This window comes from Cygnus olor, chromosome 13 (assembly GCF_009769625.2).
Source record: "Cygnus olor isolate bCygOlo1 chromosome 13, bCygOlo1.pri.v2, whole genome shotgun sequence".
Lineage (NCBI taxonomy): Eukaryota > Metazoa > Chordata > Aves > Anseriformes > Anatidae > Cygnus > Cygnus olor.
The window spans coordinates 9199329-9224802 of record NC_049181.1 but is presented as its reverse complement, the minus strand read 5'-3'; the positions used below and the strand labels follow the sequence as shown (position 1 = coordinate 9224802).

The 25474-nt window shown below is 42.6% G+C and overlaps 2 protein-coding genes and 1 long non-coding RNA gene across 22 annotated transcripts in view; 1 reads left to right on the top strand and 2 right to left on the bottom strand.

Annotated features, from left to right (window-relative positions):
* The window catches only part of PLS3 (plastin 3), a 58074-nt gene extending 39726 nt beyond the window's left edge, over positions 1 to 18348 (top strand). For 19 of the 20 annotated variants that reach the window (XM_040571949.1, XM_040571937.1, XM_040571934.1 and 16 more), the window contains 11 exons: positions 870 to 951; positions 1631 to 1796; positions 3102 to 3244; positions 4707 to 4802; positions 5237 to 5432; positions 6037 to 6115; positions 6750 to 6864; positions 7007 to 7140; positions 7987 to 8110; positions 8683 to 8807; positions 9394 to 10703. In XM_040571949.1, coding sequence (XP_040427883.1) covers positions 870 to 951; positions 1631 to 1796; positions 3102 to 3244; positions 4707 to 4802; positions 5237 to 5432; positions 6037 to 6115; positions 6750 to 6864; positions 7007 to 7140; positions 7987 to 8110; positions 8683 to 8807; positions 9394 to 9526 — 1393 coding nt within the window. In that variant the 3' untranslated portion in view covers positions 9527 to 10703. Of the gene's footprint in view, positions 1 to 869; positions 952 to 1630; positions 1797 to 3101; positions 3245 to 4706; positions 4803 to 5236; positions 5433 to 6036; positions 6116 to 6749; positions 6865 to 7006; positions 7141 to 7986; positions 8111 to 8682; positions 8808 to 9393; positions 10704 to 18155 lie in introns of those variants that run through there. The other variant, XM_040571954.1, reaches the window with a different exon arrangement.
* Positions 12934 to 17499, bottom strand: LOC121077110. The gene is made up of 3 exons (XR_005823898.1): positions 17387 to 17499; positions 16077 to 16135; positions 12934 to 13009 (listed from the first exon to the last, which is right to left on the bottom strand). It is a non-coding gene; the product is annotated as an uncharacterized LOC121077110 (long non-coding RNA).
* On the bottom strand, positions 18340 to 22001 carry LOC121077109 (nyctalopin-like). Its single transcript, XM_040571955.1, has 2 exons — positions 21223 to 22001; positions 18340 to 21110 (listed from the first exon to the last, which is right to left on the bottom strand). The coding sequence occupies exon 2, from the start codon at positions 21064 to 21066 to the stop codon at positions 19885 to 19887; it is 1182 nt and encodes a 393-aa protein (XP_040427889.1). The 5' UTR covers positions 21067 to 21110; positions 21223 to 22001; the 3' UTR covers positions 18340 to 19884.
* Between the last annotated feature and the right edge of the window lie 3473 nt (positions 22002 to 25474).

The window sequence follows — 25474 nt, the reverse complement described above, 5'->3', positions numbered from 1 at the left end:
TGCTAGGTAGCTTGGGGAAGGATAGATTAAGTATCCCATTTTTTTGATATTTAGACAGACAGTAACCTCTGTGGGAATGTTAGCGCTTGTGATAATAGCTGCCCTAGGTTAGTAAAATAACTTATTTTGCTGCATGCTGAAAACAGAAGGTATCCAGGGCTGCTGAACAGCCAGTCTTCTGTGTTTTTTTTTCTAAATATAAGTGAATGTAATTGAGAACTAGATCAGCCCAGAATATAGGTAATGCTGCGTTGTTATGTGAAAGATCTCTACTGGACTATGCATTGTTTTTTTTTTTTTTTTCCTTTAGCTTGCTTTATTTCCACAGTTTCAAATAATTCAATTATTCAGGTGAAGACTCAACTGAGTAGGAAGTAACTCACAATATAAAGTAAAAACGTAACGTTTTTCTGTTGACTAAAAACTGCTTGGCTTATATTACCCACTAAGCTTTTTGCACTTTTTTGTGCAGTTTTGCTTGTTGGCCATAGTACACCTGTACAATAGGAAGAAGCACGTTGCCTTACTAGTCTTTGCAGCAGATGACAAAGTAGCAATGAGTCTTTGCTGGTTCAGTGACTGCATTGTGAATAATTCATGTGCTCTTTTTGCTCCAGCAGTTGAGATCAATGGTGGCCAGTAACATGTATAAGGTTTCAGGTTTAGCTATTAGTTTCAAATACATTCCAAATACATTCTTGATAACATAAATATTAATGTCTGATTTACACAATATTGATTAAAAAAAAAAAATGCAAAAATAAACGAGTAAAAGGGAATGTACTGTGGTGAGTATTGTAACAGTGAAACAACTTGTTGAGATTATATACAAAATGTCATTCAAATATTATTGGTTTTTCTCCTACCAGCAAAATGATCAATCTTTCTGTTCCGGACACAATTGATGAAAGAGCGATTAACAAAAAGAAACTCACACCATTCATAATTCAGGTACAGTACAGTTCTATACGTTTGCAGAAATTCACATTCAGATAGAATAAAGGAAAACTTAGCATGGTGGCTCAAGGAGTTGCTACAGAACACTGGAAAGAAAAGATTTTTAAGTTGCATTGAATTATTAAAGGCAGTTTTTACTGTGCATAATTGGCAATTTTAGTGGTATGGGTACAGTTCAAGAGACTAGGATAACTAGTCTTAAGATAACTCAATGACAAAATAGGTGAAATGGCTGAAATGCAGTTCACACCTGTTATTGCTGCACTGATTATGTACATTGGTATCTTTCAAGCAATCTGATTATTGGTGTGGACCAGCTGTGAGTTGTTCCACAGTAAAACAGGTTTTTACACAGGTGCTTGCACGTATTTGGATATCTTACTGCTTCTCTAAGTCATGTTCTTGTTGATGCCACTAGGTGTGACTGACTCGAAGGCTGAAACTAAATAGCAGAGGCTGAAATTAAACCCCTGTGCCTAGTTCAGTTCTTAACTGATTCAGTCTGCTACTGTGACAGCTCCATTAAAGCTTCTACTACTGTAGGGCAGCTGGGAGAGTTTCCTCCAAGCTGCTGATGTGTTGGAGCAAGGACAAGGGGGAAATCCCTACTCTGCTGGCACTGGATGAAAGATATCTCCCGGGGCCGTGTCTCACTTGACTGTGCTGTCCACAGGAGAACCTGAACCTGGCGCTGAATTCTGCATCTGCCATCGGTTGCCATGTTGTCAATATTGGTGCAGAGGACTTGAGGGAAGGGAAACCCCACCTGGTTCTTGGGCTTCTCTGGCAGATCATTAAGATTGGCTTGTTTGCGGACATTGAGCTCAGCAGAAATGAAGGTAAATGATGCTGTAAGTGATAACTTGGAGAGCATGAATGTCGTCTTGCTCCTCAGCTGCCGAGGGGCTGCATGTGATGCTGCGTCTGAGCCAGCCAGTGTTGCTTGCGCTGTTGCCTCCAGCCCCGTTGCTACATCTTCCCTCCCCTCTGCCGAAAGGGGAGAGCTGGCCATCGGCTTCGTCGAGGGTGTGCGCCAGGCTGAGTGCCCGACAGCTGGTTTGTAGTTGCGAAGTTGGCGTGGGTGGGTGGGTTGTGCACGCTTTCTAGACGTGGTCAAAGTTAATGTTACAGCTCTTTCACTTTGCTTTCCATAGGATTGCCTTTCTTGGTTTAACACCTTACTAGACAGGATGCCTTGCTTTGATTTCATCAGTCCTTTTCTCCTCCTGCTCCCTGATAACGCACAGGCTGTGCTTTGCCTTGTCCCTGCACAGGGATCTCTTAGGTGTTGCAGACCACTTGGTATGAAGCTGTTTTGTGTCCTGTCCCTGTGCCTTGAGGCTTGGACACCGTTTACCTGGCAATGTCAAGCTGTGCTGAGGTTGCAAAAGCTGCTTGCATCGTTTTAGGGTGATGGATCATCCTCCAAAAAGGAGGAGGGTTTCTGTTCTTCAGGAACATGTTTGCAGTGACATGATTCTCTTCAAATCCTCTTTGCCCCCTGTCCATGCCACAGCTGAGCTCTCACTTCCTTCTCAGCCGTGGGAGCATCATGCTGCAGTAATCCCACTGTGCTTGCTTGGTCCTTTGCAACAGCCTCCAAAACTGACGTTTCTTAAATAGTTCAGAGCACATGGATGGAGGGGCTTCAGTGTCTTTTATTTAAGCTTCCTAATCATGTCCTAGTGGTAAAGATGTTTACCTCAGACTTGAAAATCCTGGGTGAGTGAAGAACCCTCTAGCTGAAAAGATGTTTATCATGGTTTCAAGCTGACATTGTTTTTATGAATGAAACAGTGAATATGAAATCATTTGGAAACATTTTTATCATTGAGATAGAAGTACACTTGCATTTAGCTTACTGTCATCAACTTAAAGGACTGTACATAAAATCCAGAGAATTTTGTTATACAAGAAAATGGGAAATACTTTTTCTCGTTTTTACAATGTTTTCTATATTGTTCATATTCTCTGTGGAACAACCCACTCAGGAAACTCCACTAACACCCAAATTGTATTGACTTAACTGGTAGCTGGTTGTGTCCCCCCTCCCACTCTGAAATGTTACTGCAGCTCTGACTCTGGGAGGGAGGTTTGCCTCTTTTGAAACTCATTCCTTCCTCTTACAAGCATTTTTCTTCCAGCACTGGCTGCCTTACTTCGTGATGGTGAAAATCTGGAGGACCTTATGAAACTGTCCCCAGAAGAGCTGCTCCTAAGATGGGCCAACTTCCACTTGGAAAATGCAGGCTGGCACAAAATCAATAACTTCAGCTCGGATATCAAGGTATTGAGAGCTCTCCTGGCTGCGCATGCCTGGGAAAAAGCTGGGAGCAGGCCAGGGCTGTGTTTGCATGTGTATATGAGGCCCTTAATCCACAGACAGGACCTTTCTTAACCTTAATACTCCAAATAGGTATAACGGGTTTTCCAAAGGGTAGATTTAGGGTACCACACTGCTACTGTCTGTGGCCATGAGAATGAGCCCAGCATTGAACTGTCCAAGTGTTTACTCCAGTGTGAGTGCGATCCTGCAGCAAAGCTGTTGTATGTTTTAATCAAGTAGCAAACTGGTATTTGTCATATGTTTTTGAATGTTCTTGATCCGTCTTTTTTTTGATGGAGCTAATTTTCCGAGGGCATGTAAAAAGCACTGTACTGCAGCTCAAATGGACAGGGTGAAATAATTAGCCGCATCCTTGTGGAGTGTGATTTCCACATGCTCCTCACAGGTGGTGGCATTTCATCCAAACTGTCATGGGTGTAAGAGAGGAAGGGAAATAACAGCTGTTTTCACAGGTGTGAGGCGTGGTTCTCTTCTCACTCTTTGCAGTAGTGAAAACCAGATGGTGATGACTCCTGGTCGGTGTGGAGTTTTTTCCACACTAACCCCCATCAGGTTTCTGGAGCATATTTGCATGGCCAGTAATTGGGAGGAAGAGAGAGAAGACTGAAGTGGATTCTGGGAGAGAGAACTGTCAGGGTGGAAGCGGGGGGAAAAAAGATATTTGAGGTGTGTGTGTGTATGCATGTGCCCATGCATACGCTTTTATTTCCAACTTCAAAACTACAGAGTACTGCTGACAGTTGTGGCTTGTCTGATGCAGCCCATAGGCTGGCAGGATATTGCAGGCTCCTTTGCAGTGCTGGGGAGTGAAAGGACTCGTAAATGATGAATAATTACAGCAGATATTTGCTCTTCCTAGTTTGTGACCATCCCTGGTATTTTTCCTTCAAATGGTTCTAGCTAATGGGTAGGCACAGGAGAAAACATTGAGGTTCCATGTAATCAGCTTTTTGCCAGAACTGTCTTTTCTGACCCACCTTCATCATCACTATAGCAGTAGGGGTGGCTGCTTTGTTCAGGGGTTAAGGTTGCATTGGGGTGTCCACATGGTCTGGCTGTTGGGGGCTGTTCAAGCAAGCAGTGCTGGCATTTCTGCCTCCTCCAACCCCTGAAAAATGGCTGACACCAGTGTGCAACAAAGTCAGTGTGCAAAGAGTTAAAACCCATAATTATTTGCCTTAAATATTTCTAACCTTTTCCCTTTGTTTTCTTTTTTGCTGCCTGGATTTCTGCCATCGTGCTCTCTTATTAATGTCTGTCAAGCTTACAGATTTTGGTAATTCAGTAAAGGTACATACGCCAATTAGGCACAGCGACTTGGTAAAGATGAGCTTGAAATGAATTGTTACGATGTATTCACTGCTGTGCAGGAGATCTGAGTTCTATTTCTCATCCATTTCAGGATTCTAGAGCTTATTTCCACCTTCTCAATCAAATTGCACCTAAAGGGCAGAAAGAAGGAGAGCCTCAGATCGATATTAACATGTCAGGTTTCAATGTAAGTATTCAGGCTGTTGTGTCTTCGTGCTGTATAGTTGCAAGCTACTTGTGACCCTGTAATTGTTCCATGACATCTAGGTAACCTGGTATCTTAATTTCAAGAGTGTGTAAAGTGTCAGTGGACGTGTGCGTACCTTGGATATGTTGTGATTTGTTGGTTTTAAATGAGGCCTGGTCACTACCTGCCAATTAACATGTATGACTGAGAAATATTTTGGATTTTTGCTGCATTTGGGAGCATGCTGTATTCTAATTTTGAACCATCACGCAGGGACTAGTGTGGATGCTTTGTCCCTTCATTTGATTAGCAGCCGATGCCCAGTGAAGGCAGGTGGAGTTGTGACGTTGCTCCAGGTAGCAGTCAGAAGCTTCCCATCTGCTTTGTAGCTTGGTCTCTTCCCTGACAGATCTTCTCCACTGTGTCTCTGGCAGGAGAAGGACGACTTGCGAAGAGCAGAGTACATGCTTCAGCAGGCAGACCGGCTCGGGTGCCGGCAGTTTGTCACGCCGGCTGATGTGGTCAGTGGCAATCCCAAACTGAATCTGGCCTTTGTTGCAAACCTGTTCAACAAGTACCCAGCACTTACCAAGCCTGAAAACCAGGACATTGACTGGACTCTACTAGAAGGTGATGGCCTTATTGGTCGCAAAATTAGTAGGAGAGAAATATCTCAAGTAAACACTTAGATCACAAGAGGCTATGCCCAGTGGAGGCATTTCTGTTGAAGTAACACCTATGATTTGAGGTTTAAGCATGGCAATGGTGGTTTACTCATTTGGGGCAGATGAGGAGGATACCTGAGGGCATGTTCAGCTGTTCTGAGCTTTGCAATTTCCTGACACAGACAAGAGCACCTTGGTAAAACAGTGAGATGTTCATAGCAGCACTAATTCTTGGCACAACTGGGATTAGAGAGTGAGTTAGCTAACTCCCATGTGAAAGACATTCTTGCTGCACTTTCTGCAAGAAAGTGCAAAAATCATAGAATCATTAAGGTTGGAAAAGGTCTCCAAAAATCATGTTCTCTTCTGAGGTCTGGTGAAATCAGTCTGACATCCAAAACATGAGGTCAGGGCAATCTTCTTCATTTGAAAAAGTTATAGTAGAAACAATGTCTTTCCACTGAAAAACTTTGACCTATGCTGTTCAGAACGTACTGTCTTGCAAGGTGGGAAACCATACAGCTCTGTGCTTGCAGAAAGTCATATTGAACTCCTTTCCTTTTGTTTAGGAGAGACCCGTGAGGAACGGACTTTCCGTAACTGGATGAACTCCCTTGGTGTGAACCCCCATGTAAATCACCTCTACGGGTAAGCATTAGGTTCTTGGGAGAGACCCAACCAACGTAGATCAAAGTGGAGATGTGCCCACACCAGTGTCCTGTTGCCCACAGTAATGAGGAAAGAACGTAAGAAAGGGTGTTGGGGAATGGGCAATGCTCACTGTATCCTCCCTGCAGCCCTTAGCTTAGGATTTCTGGGCCAGCACTGGTTTTAAGGGCTGAAGGTGGTTTGTTTTTCTCCTCTCCCTTGCAAATTGCTACACTCAGATCCCAGTTAGAGCTTGAGCAAACTGCATTACAGCAACTGGACGTAGATTCCGTGTCACCTAATTTTAGGGCTTGACTAAGGCATCCTAGTTAGGAGGCAAGATGTTCTGGACCCCTGTAGTCAATGGAGAAAGGTGGCTACTTCTGGATTTTATGTAGCAAAATTCTTTTCTGGATCTGTTGCTGATTACCATGCTAAAACCTGTGTTAGCTTAGCTAGCTGGTGTTAAACACGGAGCATTTCTTCTGCACTGAAAATTACAAAATGTTTTGAATTTTTTTCTTTTTAGGGTTGTTAAAATTACAACAACCTGTAAAGAGTAGTAACTATTCGTGATGTAACCAAATCACTTAAATTGGGAAATGTCAGGGTTGATCAATGTTTTCCATTTTAGTGATCTCCAAGATGCACTGGTAATACTGCAATTATATGAAAAGATCAAAGTTCCTGTTGACTGGAATAAGGTTAACAAACCTCCATACCCTAAGCTGGGAGCAAATATGAAAAAGGTGAGCATTTCAAAATACTTTAAAAGAAGCCATGGACACTAGGAGCAGAAGCAAATGTGTGCTATCTAGAAATTCCTATTTGAGGCTTTCAGTCAAGAGCGTATTTGTGAGTGATTTTTCTTTGACCTCTTTTCCCGTGTAGCTAGAAAACTGTAACTATGCTGTAGACCTGGGAAAGCATCCAGCCAAATTCTCCCTGGTTGGCATTGGAGGGCAGGATCTGAACGACGGAAACCCAACGTTGACACTAGCCTTAGTCTGGCAGTTGATGAGAAGGTAGGTTTGATGTGATCAAACACATCAGCCTTGTGAATTCAGTACAGAGTTTGTGAAGATTTTTGCCAGGTTTGTGAGATTTTTGCCTGCAGCAGTGGAACAGGTTACCCACAGAGGCTGTAAAACCTTTGTCCTTGGTGAGATTTCAAGACTCAGTTGGACAAAACTGTGGCAGAGCTGGTCCTGCTGCTGCATATGGGAGGCTGGAGCAGAGACAAGACCTCCAGTGAGTCTGTTGTCAGATCTGTGAACATCCTACTGTCCAGGATCACCTCTCTCGCCTGCTCGAGGCTGACCCACATGTAGCAACCATAGGAAGGAAAGCTTAGCTGGCATGACTGTTCTAATGTTTAACTGGAAATTGTGAAAGAGATATTCTGGGGTTGCTTCATAACCCCAGTCCGAACTGGAATGGCGGAGGGGTCACTTAACAAAATGGGATATTAACTTTATCATTTTGTCTAGTTCTGAAGAATTCTAAGATGATGCAAATACCTAAGGTATATCTGCAGATTAGTTGCATGTCAGCTCTGTATTTGGCAGTAGAGGCAAGAATGTTCAAACAGATTAAATAGTACCTTCAGCCCAGGCAATTTTGTGAGTTGCTATTACAAGACTCAGGTGCTTCACCTTATTAGACTTTTTAACAGCAATCACACGTTAGATAGGATAGATGACTCTTTTTTGCTAAAGGGGTAAAAAATAAGATTAAAAAAAAAAAAACAGAGCTGATAATACGTGAACACTTTCCATGCTGCCATGGGCTTGCATCGCATCCAGGCAGTGTGCTTGCTGGGTCTTAGCCCAGGCTCTGAGCCTTGTCTTGTTCTTTCTGCCTGTGCTTAGGTACACACTGAACGTCCTTGAGGACCTGGGTGATGGTCAGAAAGCCAACGATGACATTATAGTCAGCTGGGTAAACCAGACCCTGAAAGAAGCTGGCAAGTCCACCTCCATCCAGAACTTCAAGGTGCAGGTTCCCCTCTTGCATCCAAAAGGAGAGGGGTGCCCCAAAAGGGTTTCTTTAGTTGCAGCAGGACATGTTCAAGAGGGGATTTTACACAAGACAGGATGCAGCCTGTGCTGGGAACAAAGTGGCTTCAAGCTACCAGAGAGGAGACTTTCAGAGCTGTGTAGTGGGGAATAGTGGTGGGGCAAGAGAGTTGATGGGGTGTCAGAGGAGGGGAGGAGTGTGGTTGGTCTCTGGGGCAGTGGTGGGGTCCAAGCATTGAGGCTGGAGCTGCTGTTGTAGGTTGGCATTGTCCCCTGGGGTCAGGTCAGTGGGGTGGACCTGCTGCCTGTAAATGCTTTGCATTTTTACACCACTTAGAGTAAATTGGAATCCTAATCTTGTACTGTTACCAAAGGAGAAGCAGCATTTTGGCTTGTTTGTGCTCCAGCTGGAATAATCACTCAGTGCTGCCTGGAAATAGCTTGTTTAAAGTTTGTTTTGTTGCACATTGCAGAGCAGTTGAATTAAGGTGAGAAGTATTCTTAAGGATTAGACACTTGTGTTTACTTTTCTCTGCTTGTATACTCTAGGACAAGACTATCAGTACAAGCTTGGCAGTGGTGGATTTAATTGATGCTATACAGCCTGGTTGCATCAACTATGACCTTGTAAAGACTGGTCATCTGTCGGAAGATGACAAACAAAATAATGCTAAGTAAGTTTACTATCTGAAAAGCTGCATTGCATTGGGAGAGTACACATACTATCCTGTGACTTAAAGTTGCAAGAGCTTTTACTGCTTTTCTGTAGTTTTCAAACACTGAACCTTTTAGATAGGCAGTGCTTCTTGAAATCGAATTGTTGTACTTGTCAGTAATGCCAGAGTACTAGTTGGTTGGACTCTTGCCTGTTGAGAAGAACACAGAAGAGCCCAAGACTGACCTAGCAGTGATCCCTGTTTCTCGCCTGTTTGTTCAGGCTTATGAAATGCTCAGCCAGTAGCTCAGGGGTTTGAGACTGAACCCTAGTCTCTCATCTTGTTGAATCATCATAGGTTGTCAAGTTTGAAGTATGCCTGTGAAATCATGGCTTTGAAACGTGTGTTCTGCGACTATTCTGCAGTGGCAGAATGACAGGAAGTTTTCTTGCAGATAATACTTGCTTGATTATTCCTAAAAAGCAAGCAGAAGAGGGAATATAAATGTTAGCTGATGAGTCTTTGATTATGAATTCTGGCTATTAGCCGTATCAAATATTAATTACACCTTTTAATAACACGCTCCTCTTTCCATGGCAAATAGGTATGCTGTGTCCATGGCAAGAAGAATTGGTGCCCGAGTCTATGCTCTTCCGGAAGATCTTGTGGAGGTGAAACCGAAGATGGTCATGACCGTGTTTGCCTGCTTGATGGGCAGAGGAATGAAGCGAGTATAAAAGGGTTGATCCATGTAAAAATTAAAACAAACAACAAAACACAACAAAAACCCAACCTGCCACCCTGGGTGCATGAGTAGCAGACCAGCTGTGTCCACGCTGAAATGCTGTTGGCCTAGGAACTGTTGAAGTTCAAAGGATGTTGTTTTGCTTTGCGAGACAAACTCGTATCAAAATTCTCAGGGAGAGGAGTTTTAACCAACAGATGTGCTCTTTTCCCAAAGAAAAGTTTGACTTATCAAGAGCTCACAGAAATGCATTCATAACAGACCAGCACCTCGAACGCTGCTCTGGAGCTGTTTTCACCACGTTATTTCTCTGATGCTTGGTGTTGTCCCCACCCCACCCCACCCCCGAGGGCTCTGAGGTGGTCAGTAGGAGTTGTAATGGGAATGGATCTTATTTCTGTCTGCAGTCCAGCTTAATTGCTGTTATTTGGTCCAAGCGCATTCTGGGTTTGACCACTTCCTTAACTTTGCAAACAAAGCTACCGTACAAGTTGGGACCTATAGACCAGCTCGCAATGCTAAATGAGAAATGTTTTGGAAGATGGATCTTATGGTATTCTCTGTACATGGTGCTTTTTTTATACATCTAACTATTTTGATTACTTTACAAATAAAGCATAGCAGTTTTTTCTCTTGCTGCTTATAAAAAAAAAAAGGGGGGGGGGTTGTTTGTATTTTTAAGTTAGACTACATATGAGAATACCACCATCCTTGGACTGCGCACAGTAACACATGATACCACATTGCTGATGGCACAGTTGCACCTGAGAATGGAAGTGAATGCATTTTTGTATGCATCTTGGTTCAGTTGTGTGTACCTAGAACATAATTTTTACAAAAATCTGCATGAAAGATATAACTTTTTATTTAAAATGTTGTTGGATATAAAACCATACTACATTGTGGGGAGGTTTTGTGCAGGGAAGAGGCAAATGTTACGAACAGCAGGGTTCAATAAACTGAACAGCAAATATGCTGGAATATAAAATTATTTTTACAGATAAAATGAAGTGTTGTCGCCAAAGAAGGAAGATTCTGTATCCATAGGAGTTAATATTATCTTGCTTTGGCAAGCTGTTTGCTAGATTTTGAGATCATATTGCTATTCCGAGCTATTCAAAATGATGTAATATGGTGGCAAAGCATTAGTTGAAATAAAAAAAAGACACTTAAATCCAGGGTTCTCTCCTTATTTACACTGTCCCAGCATGGTAGCCTGTCATCAGTTGCTTTTAGCGGTGCTTTGGTTGCTTTTTGTATTTTGCAACAGGTCCTGTTGATTCTAGATCCCTAGAATTAGGGTGTGCTTGAGGGGGTGAGGAGGAGGGTGGTTTTGTTTTTTTTCAGTTGTGTGTGATTTTTTTAATTGGCAGTGTTTTTGTGAGGCATTACCTTCATGATAGCTTCTCTGAAACATTACTCTTGAACTTGTGACTTACTGTGTGGCTGAAGGCAATGCCTGAATGTGTAGGGGAAAAGCCCCATTAGGGCAAACCCCAGGAAAAGTAGGAGAAAAGGTTGTACCCATTCAGGCTTATGACCAGAGACCCCAGGTCGGTGGAGGGTGTGATAGCAGCAGCTGACACAAATCAGAACAGCAGAGAGATTGAAGAGAGGAATGTGACAGCAAGAAGCAAAGGGGAGGTTTTTCCTGCAACTTCCCAAAGTGCTTGAAGCTGAGGAAAGTGAGAATTGTGCTGAAACCCGTGAACTGAAGCGGAAACATTGCAAACGAAAGGTAAAGCAGAAATGTATTGACTGTTTAATACTTGGCATGAATCTAATCACAAATCTGATAAGCAGGAAGATGCAGCATGTGTTGCTTTGTTGTGCAGCCCTGGTTTGTCCATTCACTGGTACTGCAGTAATAGCAAAATTTGGACTTACCGTGCTCTTGTGAGAAGGTTTCAGTTGTCAAAACGTCCTCTTTTGTGTTTTCAACAAGAAGCAAAGGTTTATTTTTCTCTTACCTCTCATTAGCTTGGTAAAATTTCTCTAAAGTCAGGGACAGATGCAGTATGTCTGCCACATCTGCTATTACCTCCTCTTATGAGCAGTTAGATTTTTCTTTAAAAAAAATAAAAACACGTTTACTAACTTGGTAGGGATAGTAAAGAAAAAATGTATTGACCATTTGATACTTGGCACAAATTTATCATGAATCTGATGCAGAAGCAGATAAAAGATGTTGTTTCATTGTGCAGCCCCAGTTTGTCCATTGGCTGTTGCTGCGGTAACACCAAAGGCTGGAATTAATCTGCACTCTACAAGAGCTTTCTATTGACAAAAAGTGCGTTTTTGTGCATTTTCAGCAAGACACCAGTGCTTTGCACCACCACTACCACTGCTTCCCTGTGGGGCTTTAGCCCACCTTCACCACCCTGAGCTTACTGTGTCCACTTATGCTTGCGTTGACTTGCCTGCAGTTCCAACTGAAGATAAAATAAATCACTGCTACGCCTCTGCACTGTCAGCAGACAACTTCCATCAAACCACAATGATAACAGTGCAGTAACATTTACTACCACAAAATTTAGAAAGGAACTCTGGAGAACACCAAGATTCATACCATATGGCAGCTGCACTAGTACTACCTTCCCCTACTACCCAATAGGAAACACCACACTGAAATGCCATTGCCTCTGAGCATCACATCTTCCACACCAATAGAACAATAGCCCCTGACTGCAGCTGTAAAACCTCCACTTACACAGCACGACGACCACACTACTGAAGTGGACAAAGACATGACAGTAACATCACGAGCTCCCTTCTAATCATATTTTTGGTATTAAGGAATACAGCTGTGGGTGTAAGAAACATTTTAAAAATAGGACAGTAGTGTTGTTTCACCATGCAGGTTTTATGGTAGAACATGGTTATGAGTCCATATAATGTGCGAAGTTGGTAATTGCTGTCACTAAAGTGTTCTTCTGAGTGCTTTTTTTTTGGGGGGGAGGGGGATATTTGCATTGATGGGAGATGATCATTACGGGTCAAGGTTTACCAATCGAAAACTGTAAAATTTAAAGTACTGTCAAAACAGTTTTAAAAGTTTTTAATACAAAATTTCACTATTGGCTTTACTCAGTCTACTTCATTTTTCCATATTGCATTAGGTACAAATGCCTGTAAAATATTTTCCATTTAAGACAACCTCTTCTTCATCACTTATTCCTCGCAGTTCTACATGATGCCTCTTCCTCCAGGCAGCCAAAGGAGCAGCATGGCAAAAGGACAGCTAAAGCAAAAGACCCGAGCCCTGGTTACAGGGAGGTCGCGCTGCGCAAAGCCGGCCAGTACACCAAAGGTGCCGGCCATGCTCTTCTTACGTGCCCACAGACCTGACGACCGGGACAGCCCTTTGCCCAGAGTGCCTTTCTCTTTGCTCCTCTGCTCCTCTTCTTCATCACTCTTGCCTCGCAGTGTAGTTCCACACCATGCCTCCCTCTTCTTTCTTCCCCACCAGCTGCTGCTGCAAAGGAAGGATGAGACGCTTAGACCAGGGAAGCACTAACTCCTCTCTCTGTCCCCATAGACAAACTCAGTCTATTACTTCTCATTTTCTGTTTATCCTTCTACTCCTCCTTGTTAACTTTAATTTTTTACTTGTAACGTAAATACTTTTTTCTGTGTTGGGTCTTTTCCCCCTATAAATTAGAGGAAAAAGAGTTACATAATAATGTAATGTTACATAATAATGTAATATAATGTAATATCCAGGTTTTTGTTCGAATTTCCTGTCACAGTATGCTTATTTTTTACCTCCACATTACCTCAGTTTTTTTCTATCATTTTAATCTCCTCCCTTTTTTCATTACCTCATCTTCATTAAAAAAAATAAAAAATAAAAACAAAAATAAATTTTTGCCTCCTAGATTACCTCACCTCTCAAAAATTTTACATTAGAGACTTCTAATTTACTTCAGTTTTTCTCTAAAAAAAAAATGCTCATTTTTGCCCTCATTACCTGAGATTTTCCTTCAAGATTCCATCCAATCCCTTCTAATTTACCTTAGCTTTTCCCTAAAAAAAAATGCTCATTTTTGCCCACAAATTACCTCAGCATTTTTCTCCAAAAATGCCACATTTGATCCTTCTAATTTACCTTAGCTTTTCCCTAAAAGAAAATGCTCATTTTTACCTAATTACGTGAGATTTCCCTTCAAAATAAATGCCACCATGATTCCTTCTAATTTACCTTAGCTTTTCCCTAAAAAAAATTTTTTTTGCCCACAAATTATTTCAACGTTTTCCTCCGAAAATGCCACCTTTGAGCCTTGTTACCTACTTCACCTACTCCCCGGAAAAAATGCTCATTTTTGCCCACAAACTTACCTCATTTTTTTCCTTAAAAAAAAAAAACAGCTTTGACTCTCTAATTTACTTCAGCTTTATCCTACAAAAAAGCCAATTTTTACCCACAAATTACCTCAACGTTTTCCTCAAAAAAAAAAAAAGTCCACCTTTGACCCTTCAATTTACTTCAGATTTTCTCTGAAAAAAAAAAAGCTGATTTTTACCCACAGATTACCTCAAAAATTCTTCAAAAAAAGCCAACTTTGATCCTTCTAATTTACTACAGATTTTCCCCAGAAAAAAAGCTGATTTTTGTCTAGATATTACCTCAAAATTTTCCTCAAAAAAAAAACAAAACAAAAAACTGCTTTCACCCTTCTAACTTACTTCAGCTTTTCCCAGGAAAAAAAAGCTGATTTTTTTCCCAAATTTCCTGAGATTTCCCTTAAAAAACAGAAAAAAAAAGAAAAAAAGCCACCTTTGACCCTTGTCACTTACTTCAGCTTTTCAGTGAAAAAAATGCTCATTTTTGCCCACAAATTACATCAACATTTTCCTCAAACAATGCCAGCTTTGACCCTTCAATTTACCTCAGGTTTTCACTGACAAAAATGCTCATTTTTGCATTCAACATTTTCCTCAAAACATCCTACCTTTGACCCTTCAATTTACTTCAGATTTTCTCTGAAAAAAAAAAAAAGCTGATTTTTGCCCACAAATTACCTCAAAAATTTCCTCAAAAAAAGCCACCTTTGACCCTTTTAACTTGCTTCAGCTTTTTCCTGGAAAAAAAAAAAAAGGATTTTTCCCCACAAATTACCTCAACATTTCCCTCAAAAAAATTCCACCTTTGACCATTCTAATTTACCTCAGGTTTTCTCTGAAAAATATGCTCATTTTTGTCCACTAAGTTACCTCACTTTTTTCCTTAAAAAAATGCCAGCTTTGAGACTCTAATTTACTTCAGCTTTTTCCTACAAAAAAAGCCCATTTTTGCCCACAAATTACCTCAACGTTTTCCTCAAAAAAATTCCACCTTTGACCCTCCAATTTTCTTCAGCTTTTCTCTGAAAAAAAAAAGATGTTTTTTGTACACAAATTACATCAAAAATTTCCTCAATAAAATCCACCTTTACCCTTCAAACTTCAGATTTTCCCCGGAAAAAAAAAGCTGATTTTTGTTCACATATTACCTCAAAATTTTCCTCAGAGAAATCCAGCTTTCACCCTTCTAACTTACCTCAGCTTTTCCCAGGAAAAAAAGCTGATTTTTGGCCCAAGTTACCTGAGATTTCCCTTAAAAAAAAAAAAAAGTCACCTTTGACCCTTGTCACTTGCTTCAGCTTTTCAGTGAAAAAAATGCTCATTTTTGCCCACAAATTACCTCAACATTTTCCTCAAAACATTCCACCTTTGACCCTTTTAACTTGCTTCAGCTTTTTCCTGGAAAAAAAAAAAAAAGGATTTTTCCCCACGAATTACCTCAACATTTCCCTCAAAAAAATTCCACCTTTGACCCTTCTAATTTACCTCAGGTTTTCCCTGAAAAAAATGCTCATTTTTGTCCACTAAGTTACCTCACTTTTTTCCTTAAAAAAATGCCAGCTTTGAGACTCTAATTTACTTCAGCTTTTTCCTACAAAAAAAGCCCATTTTTGCCCACAAATTACCTCACCATTTCCCTTCAAAAGAATTCCACCTTTGACCCTTCTAATTTACCTCAGCTTTTCCCTACAAATATGCTCATTTTTGCCCACAAATTACGTCAACATTTTCTTCAAAAAAATTCCACCTTTGACCCTCCAATTTACTCAGCTTTTCTCTGAAAAAAAAATGATTTTTGTACACAAATTACATCAAACATTTCCTCAATAAAATCCACCTTTAACCCTTCTAACTTACTTCAGATTTTCCCCAGAAAAAAAGCTGATTTTTGTCCACAAATTATCTCAAAATTTTTCCTAAAAAAAATCCACCTTTGACCCTTCTAACTTACTTCAAATTTTCCCCAGAAAAAAAAAAAGCTGATTTTTGTCCACATATTACCTCAAAATTTTCCTCAGAGAAATCCAGCTTTCACCCTTCTAACTTACCTCAGCTTTTCCCAGGAAAAAAAGCTGATTTTTGGCCCAAGTTACCTGAGATTTCCCCTAAAAAAAAAAAAAAAAAAAAGTCACCTTTGACCCTTGTCACTTGCTTCAGCTTTTCAGTGAAAAAAATGCTCATTTTTGCCCACAAATTACCTCAACATTTTCCTCAAAACATTCCACCTTTGACCCTTTTAACTTGCTTCAGCTTTTTCCTGGAAAAAAAAAAAAAAAAAAAGATATTTGCTCTGAAATTATATCAACATTTTCATCAAAAAAATTCCACCTTTGACCCTTCTAACTTACTTCATCTTTTCCCTGAAAAAAAAAGAGGATTTTCCCCCACAAATTACTTCAACATTTCCCTCAAAAATTCCACCTTGGACCTTTCTAATTTACCTTAGCTTTTCTCTGAAAAAAAATGCTCATTTTTACCCACAAATTACCTCAAAATTTTCCTCAGAAAAATCCACCTTTCACCCTTCTAACTTACTTCAGCTTTTCCCTGGAAAAAAGCTGATTTTTGCCTAAGTTTCCTGAGATTTCCCTTCAAAAACAAATGCTACCCTTGACCCTTCTTATTTACCTTAGTTTTCCCCCAGAAAAAAGCTGATTTTTGTCCACACATTACCTGAAAATTTTCCTCAAAAAATGCCACTTTTGACCCTTCTAACTTACTTCTGCTTTTCCCTGGGGGAAAACAAAACAAAACAAAACAGAAACTGATTTTTGCCCCAGTTACCTGAGATTTCCCTTCAGAAAACGCCACCATTTTCCCTTCTAATTTACCTTAGCTTTTCCCTACAAAAAATACTAATTCTTGCCCAAGTTTCCTCAGATTTCCCTTAAAAAAAAAAAAAAAAAAAAAAAAAAAAAAAAGCCACCTTCGACCCTTCTAACTTACTTCAGCTTTTCCCTGAAAAAAATGTTCATTTTTTTCCCACAAATTACCCCACTTTTCCCTCAAAAGTGCCATCTTTGACCCTCTAATTTACTTCAGCTTTTTCCTTGGAAGCAATGCCCGTTTTTGCCCACTAAATTACTCAAAATGCTTATTCTGTACCCTCTACATCACCCCAGCTTTTCCCTCCCAAAATGTCACCTGTGTTCACTCTAATTTTTCTTAGGTATTCCCTCTAAAATGCTCATTCTGTCCCTATTACCTCTGATTTTTCCTGAAAAATGTTCATTTTGTACCAAGTTACCTCGGGTCCGACCCCCCCCCCCCCCCCCCACCCCGTTGTCTCTGTCGTCTTTAAACTGCCTGAAGCTTTTCCGGTTGTAAAGCTCACTCTGCCCTGCCTCAATTATCTCCACTTTTCTTTTTAAAAATTATCCCGAAGTGCTACGCTGTTCTCTAAGTTAACTGTCCAAGGTCCCTAATTAATTTGTGCCTTCCGTAACAGCCCCCAGCTCCTCACACAGGCGACTTTTTAAGGTTTATTATTAAACCCTACGAAGCGCACCCTGCCCGCGACCGCTCTCCTCAGCCTCTGCGGCTGACCGGCGCGCGGGCAGGGCTTTCAGTCAGCGGCCCGCCAACGGGCTGGCGAGCGGCGCGAGCGCCGCTTGCCGGCAGGCGCGGAGCGGAGCGGCGCGCGCCGTTCCCGCGCTCCGCGGCTCGGGGCGGCGCCGCCGTGCTGCGCGGGAAGAGCCCTGCAGCGCCCTGCGGTGAGGCGCGGGAAGCCGCGTCCCCGTCGGCGGTGCACGGGGTGCGCGCAGCCCCCCACACCCCCGTGTCCTCCAGCGGTGACTGGGCCGGGCAGCAGCAGCCCCCCCCCCCCGCCCAGAGGGGCACACGGGGCACCCACAGGTGGCTGCAGAATTGTAGGGCAATGCAAGTTAGTACCCGCAGATCAGCTGCGTGTCAGCTCTGTGTGGGGGCGGTAGAGGCAAGAATGCTAACCTGGGAATTGATCTGCACCTCCTAGCTAAAGCATTGCCCCTCTGAAGCAAATTGCCAGTGCTCAAAGAGTTTAACAGCGTCCTGAGCCCAGGCAATTTTGTGAACTGCTATTAAAGGACTGGGAAGGCTAGAATGACTAAATGCTTTAGGAGAAATCAGATAAGAGAGATGGTTCTTCCTTCTCGCTAAAGGGGTTTCAACCAAAGCAGAGCTGATACTACGTGAACGCTTGTCATGCTGCCATGGGCTTGCATCGCATCCAGGCAGTGTGCTTGCTGGGTCTTAGCCCAGGCTCTGAGCCTTGTCTTGTTCTTTCTGCCTGTGCTTAGGTACACGCTGAACGTCCTTGAGGACCTGGGTGACGGTCAGAAAGCCAACGATGACATTATAGTCAGCTGGGTAAACCGGACCCTGAAAGAAGCTGGCAAGTCCACCTCCATCCAGAACTTCAAGGTGCAAGTTCCCCTCTTGCAACAGAAAAAAGCACAAGCTTACAAGTGGATTTAATTGATGCTATTCAAACATCAAGCATAGTGTCACCTGATTATTCCTAAAAAGCAAAAAGGAAGAGGAATTTAAGTGTTAGCTGCTAGGTCCTTCATTATGCATGCTAGCTATTATACCTACCAAACAGTAATTGCAATTTTTTAGCCGTTAGTCTAGTGGACTTGACATTCAAAGGTCAACTTGTGCATTAAAGACCCTTTCCCCTACTGTGGAAAAGGAACATGGCAAAAGATCAAAATACCTCTACAAAACAGAACGGTGTGGTTGGACTGCTGCACTTTATGAAGACTAAACAGCATCTTACTAAAAAGAGGGTGGTAGGTGAAACTGCGTTGGATGGGGCAGGAGATGCTGACCTGTCATTTCACTAGCATACATTCCTTTGGGAAAAGACCCAAAAGGAAGTTTAATGTACAAAGAGCTCACAGAAATGCATTCATAACAGACCAACACCTTGCAACAATGTTCTTTTCATCTGATTCTCTCTCATGCATGTATTTGTTTCTTTTCACATGAGGGCTCTGAGGTGGTCAGTATGATTTGTAGTGGGAATGGATCTTATCTTGGCCTGCAACCCAGTTTAATTGCAATCATTTAGTCCAAGCACATTCTATGTTTGACCGCTTCCTTAGCTTTGCAAACAAAGCTACCATACAAGCTGGGGCCTGCAAGGCTCTAAGTGAGGAACATGTGATTTGGAGACGGATCTTTCTCTGACACAAACCTGCTCTCGTTCAGGTTACACGGTAGAAGCTGTCACCACATCGGAGTGTTTTTTGGCCGTTGGGTGGCAGTCAGCCCCAGTGCAGGAGAGGACCGGCGAGGAAAGGTGGGGCGCCCTTTGGCCAGCTCCATGTTAGAGATCATTAACAAAAACAGGAGACAATTCATACAGACCATCCATGAGACACGCAAGTTCTTTGCACGGGCTAATGCATAATTTTGTTAGCTGAGGCTTGATACTCTGAGGCGCAGCTGAGAGATAAAAAGTTTTATTTTGTGACATTTGTTCCCACTACTCCAACACTGTTTTATTGTGTATAGTATATTAAAGACTGTCTTTGTCTCTTAACAGCAAGCACCTCATATACCACCTGTGGGAAGCTACCACATGTTCACAGAGACACCAATGGACTGAGTCTCTTACAGGGATTCCAGATGTGCTGGAAAACTTGCAATTTATTTGTATTTTAGCAGTACTCACAATCTCCCCTGCTTGAACTGGACATGGGAAGACAGAAGAGCACGTGTGCTTGTGGTCAGTCAGCAAGGGAGCAGAGGCTGCCTCAGGGCTGTGCTCACCAACCCCACATCTCCAGCACAGGTCCCAGCCCTGTGCTTGCTAACATGAGCTCTTTCTAAGCACATCAGTGGTGCCACTGAACGTTGATATTAGCATTTCAGAATTAATTCCTTTATGTTAAGAAAAAAGCCTATTTTCATACAAAAAAAACCTCCTGTAACGAAACCCACTGTTCATAAGCAAGTTGTGAGAAAATATGCCTCCACTTTCTAATTTAAACACTGACAAAACGTGGCCAACAGGGTGTCCTATCGCCTTGCAAAATACCACATGTGGCAGATGACTACCAGCAGGAAGACCTTGTTAGGGGGAGCAGGAGGCCCAGCAGCCATGCTGGTACCAGCTGCCCCACACTTGTCCCCGCTCACCAGCTCAGGTGGTGCCATGCACTCTGTCTGGTCCCCTGGATGAGGGACATTGAGCACTGTCATGTTGTGATGGCCCGGGAAGGCACAGTGCAGCCCTTCGAGTGCTCCCCTGTACGTTGCTGTCCACTGCAAAAACCAAAACATCTTGCAGTCGCACTTCCAGGGGTTGTGAGATAAAAACACATACTTCAGTTTCGGCAGTTCTGTGAACAAGTGGATCGGAAGGGAGCTGAGGTTGTTCTTACTCAGGTGGAGGAAATGCAGTTTGCTTAAGTAGGAGAAAGCGGAGTCCGAAATAGAGGATATTTGGTTGTTGTTCAGGTACAAGTTTCTCAAGTTAAGCAGATGTCTGAAGGTGCAGTCAATAGCAGTGATTCTGTTGGCTTCAAGGTGCATAGTCTTGAGCTGGATCAACCCGTTGAAAAGCTGATTAGGCAAATCACCAATGAAATTGTGTCCTAAATTTAACACTCCCAATCTGGGAAGCTTTGTAAAAGCACCATTCTGAATAATCCATATCCGGTTCTTCCTGAGATTCAGATCATACAGGGTTTCCAGGTCCTTCAGGGAATCTCTGCCAATGGCTTCTATGTGATTGCCCTCCAGGGACAGCCTCATAAGGCTGGAGAGATTCCTAAAGGCTTGTGGGACATAGCGCATATTATTGGAGGCTAAGTCAAGTCTTTCTAAAGAGGGCAGGTGTGAAAATAGAAGTGGATGGATTTCAAAGATATTGCAATGAGACAAGTCCAGGCTGATGAGGTTTAATAGTCCTCTGAAGGTGTTTGCATGCAGGTAAGTGAGGCGCGAGTTCCTGCTGAGGTGCAGCTCTTGCAGCTTGCTGAGAGCATGGAAAGTCCCCGGGGACAGGAAAGTCAGATTGTTTCCATCCAGCCAGAGGCTGTGGAGGAAAGTCAGGTTTCTGAATGTGTTGGTGGTAAGAATCCGCAAATAGTTATTGGAAAGGTTTAGAGAGACAGTGGATGCTGCTATTTCTCCAGGGAGGGATCTCAGTCCAGCTCTGTTACAGTGGATAATCTCTTCAGGTGCACATTTGCACATGCTTGGGCATGAGTCAGAGAGATTCAGACTCAGTCCAGTCTTTGCTGCACAAGTAAATATAAATATAACAAGAAAGAACATGACCGGCCACAAGTCAGACACCACATCTAATACTTGACAGATAGCAGAGAAGAAGACGAGGAAAAGAACATGTACCTTTTGGATAGGTGAACCACAAGCATTGCAGGAACAGTGGGGCTGTGCTTTTAGCTCACAGTGAAATTAAATTAGCTAGTTCTGGCTGCTGCAGACCAATGGGGATCAAGTCTTAGGCAGATAAAAGCTGATTAAGTGCTGCTGCGTTGCAAAGAGCATTACTGAGAGGCAGGAAGATTTCTCAGAGCATCGTGCTCTGGCAGTGTTTTTCCCTACCTTCTGCTCCCTGCAAACAGCAGCAGGTAATAGACATCACTTGGGATCTGTCTGGGAGACCCTCCTGCTCCTGGGTTGATCATGGTTCTCAGGACTGGCTTGGCAGTTTGCTCAAAAACAAAACAAAACAAAACAAACAAACAAACAAAAAATAAAAAAATAAAAACCCAACACTATTTTGGAAGTAGGGTAGGGATTTTTGGATTTTCCTCTGGTTTGGACTTCAGCACAGGCAGCTTAGATTGGCTCTCCCATCTGGCATGGGATGTGGGAGACTCATGAACTGAGCAAACCTCACACTCACTGCCAACTGGGAATATGCAGGGCAGTGCCATGTCCTGATGGAGCAGCATCTCAGGATAAGCCCTGAGCCATCTTTGGGTGGTAAGAGATTAACCCCACGGGTGAAGCACAGAGCACCCCAGGGTCATGCTGCCCTTCTCAGGGTGCCGCCTGTCTCCAGTGGGTCTGAAAATGCCACTGAGCAGCCCGAGGTGGACTCGGGTCTATAAAACTTATGCCCTTTGACTCCTCCCTGGTTTTCATCCTATATCCAGAGTGCAGAAGAAAAGATTTTGTTTTCATTTACAAGATTCAATGTTTTCATTCTTCCCATGTAGAAAATTGCATCTTCCCATTGTAGATAATTTGGAAAAGGAGCAAGCGACTGGACCCACATGAGGATATAGCTGAGCTCTCCTCAGGTTCCCATGCTCACATCAATCTTTTGCTGCTTCTGCCCTGGAGAAAGTATGAGGAACCTCAGGGGGCTGATCACTGCTGCACCTGACAGCCAGGGACTGGCAATCTCCTGTCTCATTATTTTACTTACAATGCCAAGATTGGATGATGTGTCAGCAAAGTAAATAGTGACACAATTGCTGCTTTTCTTTTTTCTCACTGTTTTAATTTTTGTTTCCCCCCTCACTTCTATATAATGGAGTTCTCAAGTTTTTGATGTGCTTGAAGCACCTTCTCTCAGCCCCTTCCATTCAGATGTATTTTCTTGCTCATCATTTCTTGGTCTTCCTTAGCTTTTTCTTCCATGGTTTACAGATTTGGATTTCTTTTCTCTCACCGTTCCTCTTATGGTAATCAGAATGTGATGTGACAGCTCTGTCCAAACTGTGGCTAAAAAACCACAAATGTATGATATGCCCAATGGTGTTAACTGTATAAATTTGCGAACCCATTGCTTTCTATGCAGAAGCAGATTAGGTTTGCTGTACTGTTAGATCACTGTGTTGGCTTCAGTTAGTTCTGTTTTCCTCCACATTTTTTCAACCAACAAACCCCCAAAGAACAGTTTCCCCCTGGAAGCTTGGCTGGGACTGCTGTGTTGTGTAATGGAGACCATCTTCCAGCTATAAACAACATCATTTACTTAGTTAAACAGGCTTTGTCTTGGTGTTACTAGGGGCCAAATGCTGGTTTTCACTCTGAGAGCAGAAGTGTTATAGCCTTGGCAAGTGGCTTGTCCTGGGAGTCCTGGAGGAAGATGCAAACATGTGCTGCTCACACTATCCGGATACTCACATTTGGGGCCATGCCAAAGGCTTTAGTGGATGGAATCTTCATGTTTCCTGTATTCCTGGCTCAGCTGGGACTGCAAAGAAGTTTCTGCTGGTCTCTGTACAGGATGAGTGAGCTGCTCCATGTCCCCAGCCAGGAATGGTCTGTCTCGCTTCTAGCTGAAGCTTTGTAACTCGGTCTGAAGAAGATAGATCACTTGCTCTGGTGTCCTTTTTGTTCTACACAGGCTTTATTTCTGGTTGTTATCCCATTTGTATAGCCCTTGTTTAAGCCCAGCTCTCTGTCTAAACCTGCTTGTTTTGTGATTGATTTCATATCGGGAATTTTCAGAGACCAAAAGTATGCAGTTCAATGGGTGCAGCACATTTCCAAAGTCACTTACGCGCTTATTTTCCTTACTACTTTTAGTAACTTGTAAAACGCTTAAGGCCAATTATTTGAACAAACAATGTCATAGTGGATAATCTCAGTGTTGGCAGTGCTATCGTCTGGACACAAACAGCTCATAAAAGAAATGCCTCGGAAACTTTCTGAATGCTAGATGTGGAAAGAGCGTCCCTCTTCCCTCTGAACTGCCTCTGCCACACTGCACTAGGAGGTGCAACCAGGTACTGAACTGCTTCAAAAATTGTTTTCCAGCAGATGAATGGGAGCAGAGCTCTTTGATATCATATTCTGACGGGTCCCAGCAGTCTCGTCCTTGTGCTCACTGCTGTGCTACTGCAAAGTGGAAAACTAGGGATTTCCCTAGGCCTGCTCAGTGCTTCCATGTAAAATCTTGGCTCCAGGAAATAAAGTGAAACACTGACTAACATCTTCCCTTTAAAACTGTTAGTAGTTCTCCATCCTGGCCAAAATACTGGGTTGTCAGAGAGAGAACTCCTGCCAGAACTGATTATGCTTCAGAAGTACCCGAGGCAGTGTTAAGACCCAGCACACCAAGACAAGGACCATGGATGCTGGGTGTGAGCAGGACTCACGGCCTCAGACATCAGTTTTCAACTGGGGGCTGGTCACAGCTGCTGTCCTCCCTAAAGCCCCAAAAGGGATGTGACAGCAGCATTCTCCACAAGAGTGTTCTGGGTCTGGTGAAGGATGAAGTAGATTCTCTAATCTTACAACTAATCCCTAAAGAAACCCTTAAACAAACAAAAGTGGGAAGGAGGAATGCATATAAAAGTTTATGGAGTGCTGGGGGAGCCCAGCTGCAGGCAGGACGGTTTCGGTGCGTGTGTGCAAAAGGCTCGTTGTCCATCATGATGTGAACGCACTGTCCAGCACGTTGCAAACATGTTGCTCCCAGGCTGTGTGCGTGCGCTGAGTCCCCTTCTCCTGCTGCTGCCCTAGGACTATTTTTTTTTTTCAGAGCTGGGGAATCCTGTTGTAAATCAGCACCGAAGGGGTCAGAGCCTTGCTGACCTACACTGGGAGATGTGTTCTGGGGAGCACGTTTATGAGAGGTTTTTCTGTCTCACTTTCTCCAAAAGAAACAAAGCCCATGAATATGGTCTGCATTTAGGTCCCATGTTGCTTTGAGAATTTGGCAGGCTGGCAAAGGTTTAACCTCAGGAGCTGGCTCTGATGGTCTGCTGGAGCAGTCTGATACGCTGCCTTTTTGGAATATTCCATCCCTGACAGAAATGCTTCCCTATGAAAACTAAGACCTGAGAATTGGAGTGCATTAATCCATGTTGTAAAAATGTGCACAGCTGATCAGAAGTTGCTCTTTGAATATTGTGCATATTTTTGTTTTTTTTTTGTTTTTCTTTAAACACTTCTAATGATCACTTCAGGTGTATGGGCTTGAGGGCAGAAAGGAAAACCTGAGTTTGCTGTGAGCATGAAGCAAAAATTCTGGATTCTCTTGAACTGTTCTCTTTTTCAGTTCCTTGATATAAATGACATGCACAAAGTCCTTCCTCAAATACATGCGCCAGGAAGCACTAGCTCCTTACCATTTAAAACTGAATAGGTTTTCTTGTGGTGAAAACTCCCACCTTTTGAAACTTTCCAATCAGATGAACAGTAAAAAGCTCAAAGACTCTGCCCCTGTGCTGAGCTCTGTGCTGGGTTCTGATGCAGCAGGTCCATGTGCTGGGCCAGAATGTGTATTTAGGAGCCTGGCTGCGAAAGCTGAACAAATATGTCCTGCAAGCTCAGGAGGCATTAGCTCAGCTGCAGTATTGCATGGCACAAGGCTGATTTATGCACAGACAGCTCGGGCATCCATATCGGGCATGCCTTATATCTTGCAGCTGCTCCTGTACTGGCAATGCTCAGAAATAGAGACATAGAGAAAGAAAGAAAGAAAGAAAGAAAGAAAGAAAGAAAGAAAGAAAGAAAGAAAGAAAGAAAGAAAGAAAGAGAGAAAGAAAGAAGAGAAAGAGAGAAAGAAAGAAAAAGAAAGAAAGAGAAAAGAGAGAAAGAAAGAAAGAAAGAAAGAAAGAGAAAGAAAGAAAGAAAGAAAGAAAAAGAAAGAAAGAAAGAAAGAAAGAAAGAAAGA